Here is a 10,947-nt window from a genome sequence, read left to right as displayed (position 1 = left end):
TTGCTTTGCCACATGCTACGGGGGTGATGCTCCTTCCCATAGATGTGACGTGAAAAAAATATTAATATATTTTCAAATGCGCCGTGTGCTTCTCTGTGTGCGTGTAATGTGGGGCTTAGGCCTTACCCAGGCAGGGGCAATGACATCTTTGCACCATTGCGAGGCGGCCGTCGAGGCGGTGCAATAGCACAACAAACTGTGCGTTCTGTATCACACAGAGTATTCGCTATTGTGGGAATCGAACACTTATTTTTTGGTGAAACTACCACGGCTTATCCACTGGGTGCGGTGCGTTGATTCGGCAAAGGGAACAGAAGGACGTCCTCTATGAGGTGTGCCTGTGGAGGGAGAACTGAACTGCTACCTTGGTGACTATAAAATATTGGTATTTATCTGAAACGAGAGGGCGCATCGCTGTGCATGACGAGACTTTATTCATACGGACGTGATGCGGCGGGTGGAGGAGGCCAACGGGCATGAGCAATACGAGAGCGATGCCATTGTTGCCTGTTGAGATGATTTGAGCACTGATGATGATAATGATGGGGCGATCACTCTTAGGTAGGAACGCTCTTCTCGCTGTCAAGGTATTAAAGTTGCACGGTAATGTGCCGCAGGCTGACCGGACCTCTTTTTGTGAGTTTTTCCAACACTTCGGTGGAGCTGCTCGGCGTTCTCCAAAAGGGTGTTCTGCTCTGCACAGGCGTGGCTGTCCGAGGATTGTATCTGCCACGGGCGGACTGAAGTGTGCACGACGATCCTCCGACAGATCCAGCGTGTTGTATTCACCGCACTGGACGGTCAATCCCGCATTGGCAACGTTGAGGACTCTCTGCTGTTCCTCATGCCACACGAGGCAGGATGCATCCCATGCGTGAGGACCCTTTATCGCCAAAGCGAGAGGGTTCAGTGGCTCCTTACGGGAAATGAGGCAGCAGCAGCAGCAAATGGAAGAACGATAATACGACTCTTCTCTTTCCACCACCTGACGACGCTGGACCCAAAAGGCGGACCACATGTGAATGCAGAGCACAGCCACCTACGTGTGCACTGTTATTCAACCTGTCGTGAAGCGGGATGGAGCCGTCAACGACTCACCCGGCGGAGATGCGAGCTGGAACGATGATCTCGCCCGACTCGCACCGTGTGTGTTCCCATCGTACATGCGGGCGCACGCAGGGCACTCCAGAGAGCCTATAAACCGTTTTTTAAATTTGTCTATGCTCACATTGGTCGCGTCACAGACAGTTCCCTTCTTGACAAGAGACCCGGTGATGTTTGGGCACAACTGCAGAGCTTTATTGGGGAGGACGCGAAGACCGCGAAAGAGGCGTCTTCTCTCGACACACAGGAGGGAGGAAGAGGGTGCGAGGGCTTTTGAGGTTGGATGCGACTGCAGTTGGAGGCGCGTCACGATGATTGGCCGCGAAGCGTGATTATGCTGAAGCAGCGCAGTGTGACGTGTAGTACTGCTGGGCGGGGAATTGAACGGAGGCTGGCACGGAGTGAAGAGAGAAGTGACACACCCGAGAAGCAAGAGGCCAATGTCGCAGTGACGTTGGTGAAGTGTTTTTCATGGGATGAGCTGAGATGTTTCTCCCATGGCGCTTAGCTGTGCCCGCGCCAGCCCGTGTTTTCTATCTTTTTGACTCCACAGAGTGTCCAGGCTCTTGATTTTCGCTTGCTTGGCACTCTTCCACCATGGGAGTCAACGAACCACGACGACCTATCGGGATGCCAACCCACGGGAATCGTGGGCTTCAGCGTGGTCAATCTGGATCAGTGAGCGGAGACCTGCGGCACCTCATTCTGCGGCGATTATCTCACGCACTGTCACGGGTATCAGCGCCTGTGTGTGTCTACCCTATGACCGGCATTTGTATGGCGTACGCCCTTTGCAAGGCTGAGGGAAAGGGCGGGAATTCCCACGGAAACGTGTCTGCAGTCAGAATGCGTAAATTGTGGACTTGTTTGTGCGGCAAGGCAGCAAGGTTGCTCAGGAGAAGCAGCATAGACTGGGAGTACACTTTCTAGCGGCGCGTGCTTGGTGACTACCGAGGCGATGCCCCCAAAGGGACGTATGTGGGTGATGCAGATGCACTGGATATGCGCAATGCCATGCTTCGTGACAGGGAGCGAGGGAGGAGTAGCGTGATTCCTCCTGCCATGGACCTATCAACTTTTGAGGAGTTGGGGTGAAGCTAAGGGGACAAGCGTGTGTGTCTTCACCTTCTTGCGGGAGGACGCGCAGAGGTTGGATTTCTTTGTTAGTTTGTTGTCACGGTGCCTGCGGCGACGTTAATGGGGGGTTTGTTCTCCAGAGGCATTCATTGTGCGATTTGTGCGTGTTTGGTGTCCAAAGTTTTCAGCACCACCGAATGGGGTGTTGCGCAGGATCGGAATACATGGATGTGCGAGAGCATCGTGTCGCTCGCCCGTAATAACACACACGCACACAGTTCCAGTGAGTCTGATACTTCACGTTCTTCAGAACGGTCGAAATTACCTGTGGGACATCACTTCATTTGCGGCGTCGGGACAGCGAGGGAAAGGGAAAGATATGCCGAGAACGCAATGCCCCTCCATAATACCGCAGGCTGGCGGCGACAAGGAGCAGAGAGCTTTTACCCAAGGTTGAGAAGACGGCAGCACTCTGATGATCCGGTTTTGCTCGTTAGGAACTCCTAATGTAGTGTACACCGTGTGGGTCTTTTTGCTGTGGATATGCAGAGGGGTGATGTGGGGTGGAATTATTGTTGAAGGCAGCACGGACGCCGCCTGGTCTTTATTGGAGGGATGCGTGCTGTTATTCCGTGCTTCCTGCCCTGCGTTGTCGCACTCATGCTGTGTGTGCGGATGGCCACAGTAGTGGAGCTGAATACGGTTCAATGTGTGTTGCTCACGGGGACTGCGCGACACATGTTTTTTGTTGGGAGGCCCAAAGGAGGGGCGCATCGTCGTTGCGTGATTCCCGCGGCAGTCCATTACTCTGCGACTGTGCATGCCGCCGTCCGCTGCGCCGCTGCAAGCCTTTGCCTTTGTGAGAAATGGGGAGCGTGACTGCTGTGGCGGTGGTCGAATGTTCCCGAATTGGTGCTTTTGGTGATCCCACTTGGAGCGCCGAGCAGCGAGGGGCTACACACGCCCAGGAGGTGGGAGTGTGTGCTGCAACCGCACCTGCGATTTGTATTTGGGATGTGACAAGTTTCTTTGGTATTTTTGTTTTTGGTGATATGCGGGGCAGCGGTGTGTTTGCGTGTGCGGGCTGCTCATGGCTGCCGGTGTTGTCTTTCCTGCTGTTCTCCCGCTCAACTCCTTTGCGTGCGATGGACCAAACGTTCTTACGGGCGTGTGGTGGGGCCGCGTTCTTGTTTGGAAAAAAAAGCCTTCCGCAGGCATAATGAGACTGCCGTCCGTGCCATACGAGGCAGTGGGGAGTTTCCTGGGATTTATTGGCGGGGTAGCACCGCACCCATGCTGTGTGGTAGATTTGTATTCCGCAATGCACGGTGAGGGGGATGTGCGGTGACAACTTCCTCCAGTGAAGCGACACGAGCAGTACGGGGAGCGGAACGGAGGAGTTGTGGCTGCGTGCTTCCCAGTGATACGTGAATGGCGAATGCAATATGAAAGGCAGAGTCACGACACTCGTTTGTGACACGCGCATTGCAGATATTTTCCATAAAGCATGCGAATTGCACTTTTTTCTTTTGTGTGGGATTACCGTGATGCATCGCTGTTGTGGTGTGTATGATTTGTGCTCCCTGCATGTGGCCGCTGCTTTACCGAATTTACTTTTTATTTTGTGTGCGTGTCAGGGTTTATGTGCCCACGTCCTCCTGCCGAGTGTGTGCGGCGACGGCGGTGCCACACGGGTGCGGGACCGTAGCGAGCGGGATGCGTGGGCGAACCCTCCGCGCGCGCCACGTTGTTGTTTGCTCTCACCAACACTGTGCTGGGTGGATGGCATCCACCCGCCGTCGTTGTGGCGGTCCTCGTGCATATGGTGTGCAACGAATACTGTGCCGTCACACTGTGTGGGTGAGTCTCTTGTTGTGGCCTCGATTCATGACTGTGCCTATTGTCTTTCTTTTTCTCTTTTTTATTCCTCTCTCGTTTGTTGGTCAGTATTCAGCTTTAACTCAATCCAACCAAGAAAACAAGGAGAAACAATGCCTCCAAAGCAAAACATAGTGCAAGGTGGCAATGCCAAGAGTCGAGCGTCTGCCGCGCCGCGGGTAGGTTGTCGGAGGAGATCGAGGTCGGAGTTTGAGAGTGAGACAGATCAACCCTCTGCGACACACATAAGAGCGGAGGAGGCGCGGCAACCGCAGTGGACCATGAGCAGCACCGTAAAGGACATTCTGCTGGAGGGAAACACTAGCAGCACCGACATGAAGCTGAATGATTTCCTTCGGAGCAACTTGGGCGACAGGGCGGCTGTTGATGAAGACCACAATGTGACGATGGAGATGTTTGTTCAGGAGCCGGATGCTTACGTACAAGACCAGCAGCTTCTTAGAAGAATTTTAAATTTAACAGAGTACCAAGCGCTGGAGGCCATTTCTAGGCTTCATCACGAAGGTGTGTTCTCTCTCGGGCAATGGAGGGGCTTTGAAGGAAGAATACGGTTGCTCTACTTGCAAGGGGAAAAATAAACGCTGCCCTTTCTCGGGCGCAGACATCAACGCCCGTGGTTAATTCAAAGGTGCTGAAGGGAATGTACGAGTCTGTGTACAATGCGAGGTGGCATCATGTCGTGGAAGTTACTGGCGGCGAGGGGACGGAAATGGAGATACATGAGGGGGAACCACCGCAGTCATGGACGTACAAGGAAGTTGGTCGAACCCTCGAAAAGGATGACGGTGCAGAGCAATCCGGTGCACCACGTCCCAGGCTGATGGTGCTCACCTCGGACAAGGCATGGCCGTACTCGTGGAAGGAGGATGAATCCACTCGTGACTGCTATGTAGAATGTTAGGTGGAGCGAGTGTGGCAGATCGTCAAGGGCAATCTAACCGAATTGTTCAGCGCTTACAAAGGGTCCGAATTTATGCCCAAGCGGCATGTGTTGATTGGGACGCCCGGGATTGGGAAATTTTTGGCTGCCGGTTCGTACCTCCTCTGCCAGCTGCTGCACTACGATGCGGAGCAACTCCCAATGGTTGCGTACGTTATTGCGGATTGAAAATTCCTATTTGGTAAGACCGCCAAAACGGTGAAAAAATACAGTGTGGCGTCTAATATCGTGGATATTTTGGGCAGTTTCTCTCGGCGTGGGGTGAAAGGGTATATAATCTACGACGTGGCAATGAAGGGTCATGAACCGCCTGCTGGTTTGCCTCCCAGTGAATGGGGCATTATTGTGGTGACGTCACCGAACGAGGGCAACTTCAGCGGATGGGAGGAACAACGTAGATCCATACAAATCATAATGAATTGTCCTGAGAAAGACGATGCAAAGGCGATGTGCATTTGGATGAAGCGCAATGAGCCAACCGTGCAAGCGGGGTACATGAAGGAGGTGGAAAATCGAATGGATAAATTGGGACCGCTTCTTCGCTACATCTTTGATCAGAGCGCATACAAATCTCGGCTTGACTCGTGCGAAAGTACAGTTAATAAAATGACCTTGTCGGATACCAACTATTACTCTGTTTTGGGGACTGATAAAATGTGTGAAGGTAGCCACGTCTCTCAAAAACTTGTAAAGGTCGTACGAGTACGAGGAAATGGGCATTCCGAATTGCCTTACAATGCACTGATTTCTTCTCACCTTGCAGAATTAACGTTATGCAAGTTGGCGGAGTTAATGGTGCCGAATGATTTTAATTTACTCATATTGGCTATCAAGGAAGACCTCATATCAAAAGCCCTTGAAGATCATTCCTTGTTTGCATTTTTAAGTGAGGACTTTGTAAATGCAATAATACCGAAACTCACGGAGCTGAAAGTAGAAAAAAATGCTCCACCACATCTCTGTGCGTTGAGAGTGTATCCACATGAGCGCCCTCTCAAGCCCTTTCTTTTAGAGCGCCTGGAAAATTTTAAAAACAAGATTAAAATAGGAGTGTCGGGTGCTATACAAACCGGAGGCTCAAAACTTTCCGCTGGTGGACGGCTTTTTCTTTGTGGACTCAAATCCAAGGACGCTGGTTGGGCTGCGGATGGCTACGGCGGGTGCGCATCACACGATAACCAGCACTGTGCGGCAGTTCACTGAGTGCCTGGCGGAATATTTTAATGGTTGGGAGGAATTATCCCGAGACATCTCGTAGGAGATTATTTATGTGCAGCACGCAGACAGCACGCCGATGAATGACTGGCAGAGATGTGATGTCGACAATTCCGATAATGTGAGCAAGAAGGAAAAACAAAAGATTGTGACGTTTTGGACGGAAAAGGTGCGCCAATACCAAGTGTCAATATCATTCGGAGAATTTAGAAGAGACGAAGCACTTCGAAGTGTGGAGGAACCACGGAAATAGGAAAAAAAAAAATGGGGGAAGGGGCAATTTTGATTTGTGGTAAAAAATATTGCGGGAGTTATATATTTTTTGATAATTTTGTGTGCATACGGTGCAGGTGCACCAGCCCCAGGCGGCAGTATAAAAAAAAATGTCAAAAATGACCAACGCTATCGAGCACAACAGTGGCAGAAGAAATTAGGGAGGGAGTGGGGTTGTTTGGTTTTTGGTGAAAAACATTGGGTGATTTTTATAAGGTATGTTGATTGTGTGTGTATACGAGGCATAATTGGAGAATTGCCTCGGTATGAGGGAATCATTGTGGCTGGCGGTGTTACGGTGGTACTGCATTTTTTATTTTTTTTTATTGTGTTCTGATTCCCATCACTAACAGAAGCATTTTTAAGGGATGGACGAAACATAATTTCTATTGAGGAAACAGTGCACTCCGTGTGACCGCGTGGACTGAGGCGCCGCATCATGGGTGGATGAGGGCCCCGCTTCCGCGTGTGTGGCTCTTTGGGTGGTTGCTCGCTCCGTGTGCGTTGTGTGTTGGCTGCGGGCCGTGGCCGTATCCCGTATTGCCGGGAGAATCCAGGAGCCAACAATGTTTCCCTCGTGGGATTGTTGTTGGCGCAATGCAGACGGCATCTACAAGCGTCCGGACCAGCCGCGTCGTGCCGGGACACAGTTATGGCACCACGAGGTGTGAGGGCACGCGTTGCCGCAGCGCGGGCCATGTAATTGAAAAAACACGAGGGAGGACAACAGAAGCACAACTGTGCGTGCTGCAGCAATTCAGCACTGATGCTCTTTTACTTTGTCGGCACTGGAAACTGAGAGGGTGCGTCCTGCGCCTGTTGCCATGCACTCTCATAGCCACGTTTTGAATGGACCGTGTTGTTTTTTCTCTGAAGCGGGCTCCGTGTGTCAACGCGACAGGGGGACACGGTTGGCGGTGGCAGGAGTCTTTCCCGGAACGGCAATGGAGTGCAGGGTTCCCAGAGTCGGTCGCTCGCCGTGGCGGGAATGGCGCTTAGGGATTTTCTCGAGGCTGTTCCTCAATGCCTTTGTGGTTGTTGACGGCAAGTCGCTGATGGGAGAGCGAGAGATAGTGTGCTGTCGTGTGATTTCTCTCAGTGGCACCCGTTGGAGCGATGCGTGTGCTTGCTTCACAGATACGGTGTTAGGGATCCTTATTTTACGCTATTCGGTGCCGCAGAAGTGGACGGAGAAGTGATGCAGTCACGAGCTGCACGGGCGTGGTGGACACGGTTATGCGAGCCTGTGGATGATCCGAGCAAATCAAAGTGTACCATGCGGTTTGGATCCACAAAGAAGGAAGAAGCGCCGGGCAGTTGAGGGGAGTTGCAATGCACGCGGCGGCAGAAGATGACATGCGTTGCTGAGTTCACGTTGACTGCCACTTTGGATGCTTTTTCTCGAGGCTGGGAATCCTTTCAAATTTACTTGGAGGTGCTTGATGACGCCAGTTGTGGAAGGCATTTTCATTTCATACGAGGATGGCAAACGGGAGACAAGGAAGAAAGAGAGCGACGCCTCGCCAAAGGAGCGGCTGCTGGAACGTTGACGAGACTCGGGATTGTTTGCACGGCCAGCTGCTTGCCCTCTGCAGGATGTTTCTTGAGGCGTTCATTGGCGCGAGTGTGAGACGCAGGCACAGGCAGGCACCGCAACAACAGTGTCGTTGGTTCTCCGTTGTACGAATGAGACGACGCAAATCAGGCGTTGCAGGTGACGTCCCCTGCGAGCCCTCCCACCGCCTCTTCTCTTTCACACCTTGGCATTTTCTGCGCTGTGAAAACCGCTCCCATTGGCCGTCTTCTGTGACACGAGAGCCGCCTGTATTCGTCTCCATCGCATTGCAGAGTCGTGAGGAGGGTTGGAAGGTGCGTTGAGGAGCCGTGTGGCCTCTGCGAGCATTTCCTCTGTTTTTCATAGGTGTTGAATGTTGGATTGCCGAAACGCACCTTGGTTGCTTGCGTTAGAAGCCCGCATGACTGAGCAGCAAACGTGTTCGTGGAGGTGAAGGAGGGCCACGCCATTGGGAGCAGGAAGAGTGAATGGGCGGGTGGATGGTGTCTGTGGCCCACATGTGGTGCCCGACTGGTGCTTCACTGTGTTTGGTGTTATTATCATTTGCATTCACAAAGAATGGCTTTGGCTGCTTTTCCCAACTCTCTTGCTGCGTGTGTGTGGACATGGCTCTTCTTCCGTGCTGTGCATTTGCCGCGTAAGCTGTCGATGGTCTGTGTGAAATATGTGATGATTTACGGCACTTTGTTGGATTGTGCTTTGATGTTTGCCGCGGGGTGACAGCCAGATTGGAGGCGTTGCTTTTTCTTTATTGTGACCACGTGCGGTGTTTATGGGAGGCCTCTCGGGGAAGCGCCAGCCGACATTCTTGTGAAGCCCAGGCATGATGCCACACTGCTTATTGACGTGGAATGAGTTGAGAGGTTTGCATGCAACCTTCTGTGCATTCTTGCCGTGGCGCTCCTCATGCACAGCCCATGGAGACGACTGGCTGAGAATCTTCAGAGGGCGTCTCGTTGAGCCGGGGGGAGCATAGCGTTTTGCTCGCTCATTGAGAGCCCGGGGGTCACGTATGATGCACGGGGCAAGCAGAACCTCGTGCATGGCGGAATGAAGAGACGAGGGGCTGATTGTTTGGTTGTTAGCGACGAGTCCTGTCTCACTGCTTGGAGGGGGCTGTTGTTGACTGGGGCAACCTGTTTTGTGTGTCCAGACGCTGCTTGCACCGAGTGGCTTTGTGCCGTGTTGGTGTGCGCGGCGGCATCAAGCGGGGCGGCTGCGTGGCGTTTACGGACTGTGTGCCTGTGAGCCGATGAACGTGGCGGGAGGCGTGTCTGAGGAGAATCCGCGAAAGGAGGAGCGAAATGCGTTTGGCGGTGCTGCTGTGCGATGTGCGAGGGAGGAGGAAACACAATTGCTTTCTGACATGTCGGTGAATGTGCCACGGCCGCCGATGAGTTCTCAGGGAGGGGGAAAGGAGGGAGTGAGACGGAGACTGTGCGCACCGACTGCAGCGTGTGGTGCCACAGGATGCGGTTGCCATTAGGAAGGGTGCAACCGTCGTTATGCGTGCAGCAGAGCGTCACCTGCATCTTTGTGTCTGCAGAGCTTGCTGGTGCCGCGAGGAGGTGCAGGCGACCCCTCATCATTGGGCTGCTGAGGCCGTTTTTCCTCTCTGCTCAGCGGGAGAAGCAACTCTTCCTGCAAGTGATGTTCCGGTCTGCATCGATACTCCCCACGGGGCATCACGCCGCCGTGCCGTTGCAGTGCAGCTCTCGTGCTTCTCACTGCGCGCGTGACTCCCTGTCGTTTGTCTTATTTGCAGGGACATGGCCTGCGGTCCCCATTGGGAGGCTGCTCACATGTTTTTCTTAATTTTTGTGTGCTGTTGAGAGGTGCTGTGGAGTAATGGCTGTGGGGATGGTGATGTTGTGTTTTGCTGTGAGTGGTGGAGGTGTGCACTGCTGTTGTGTTGTCTTTCTGCCGCTGCTGTCCGTTGCTCCTCTCCAAGAAGGAAGCCAATACCAAGCGCGAATCGCTACTGTGAAATTCGAAGGCTCTGAAAGGACCAACAGCACACACACCGCCCACACGCACATATTTATATGCTCTCACGTGTTGCTGCAGAGAAGGCACCCCGCACACACAACCGTCGCCGCGTGACCGGATCCAGCGGAAGGAGGAGGGAAGGAAGAGAGAGTGGGCATCAGAGGCCTAACATGTCCCGGCATGTGTTTGCTTCCGCGGCGCTGCTCCTCTTTTTTGTGACGGTTTGCTGTGGCAGTGGAGGTGCACACGCTGTGAAGAGTAAGTCCGGGGCTGTGCAACTGGCGCAGGAGATCGACTTTTTTGTGCCGAATAAGACGCAGGTGTTGTCAAGACATGGGACTGGTGAAACTGGAGTGAAGGAAGCATTTGCCTCACCCTCTCTCGTCCGTGCTGGTGAGGTGATGGTTGCCATTGCTGAAGGCTTGTTTGAATATAACGGCCATGAAAATAACTTGTTTGGGATTTGGTCTCCCGACATTGTGGCCGGGTACATCAAGGCTGCGGAGAAGTGGCCGTCCATTGTCGCTGAGATCACCAAGGTGGATTGGAGGGCACACACCGTGCTTGGCAGTAGACATGGCGATAATCGTTTGCGCGTTTTGCACCGGCCCACAGCAGTTGCGAGGGACAGTAAGGTTTTTCTACTTGTGGGAGGCGATACTGTAGGATATGACAGTGGTGATGGGATGTGGAAGAAAAATGGCTGGGATATTCAACTGGTTGAGGGTGTGGCCACGCAGTCCACGGACGGCGTGCAGAGTACACTGATCAACTGGGCTGAACCCAAGTCGCTTTTACAACAGATCCCCAATCACACTAAAGATCAGCTGAGGGATTTTGTGACTGCTGGTGGTTCAGGCATTGTGATGCAGAA

At 52.9% G+C, this 10,947-nt stretch overlaps 1 protein-coding gene and 3 pseudogenes across 1 annotated transcript, besides 4 other annotated features; all 4 read left to right on the top strand.

The window, feature by feature from the left end:
* Window positions 1-4,621: a sequence feature (areas not merged during assembly with more than two copies in the genome that could not be assigned to a particular haplotype).
* Window positions 53-73: a sequence feature (AT_rich).
* Window positions 564-1,541, top strand: Tc00.1047053504193.51 (annotated as a pseudogene).
* On the top strand, window positions 1,702-2,199 carry Tc00.1047053504193.41 (annotated as a pseudogene).
* Window positions 4,149-6,488, top strand: Tc00.1047053504193.30 (annotated as a pseudogene).
* Window positions 4,622-4,785: a sequence feature (haploid, Esmeraldo-like haplotype).
* Window positions 4,786-10,947: a sequence feature (areas not merged during assembly with more than two copies in the genome that could not be assigned to a particular haplotype).
* Window positions 10,130-10,947, top strand: Tc00.1047053504193.15 (trans-sialidase, putative; the record flags this gene model as incomplete). The annotated part of the gene is made up of 1 exon (XM_801498.1): window positions 10,130-10,947. A coding segment is annotated over one exon (818 nt), but the record flags the coding sequence as incomplete, so codon positions are not given.

The sequence above is a fragment of the Trypanosoma cruzi genome, genomic scaffold (assembly GCF_000209065.1).
Source record: "Trypanosoma cruzi strain CL Brener 1047053516739 genomic scaffold, whole genome shotgun sequence".
NCBI classification, from domain to species: domain Eukaryota; phylum Euglenozoa; class Kinetoplastea; order Trypanosomatida; family Trypanosomatidae; genus Trypanosoma; species Trypanosoma cruzi.
This window is presented reverse-complemented; position numbering and strand designations above follow the sequence as displayed.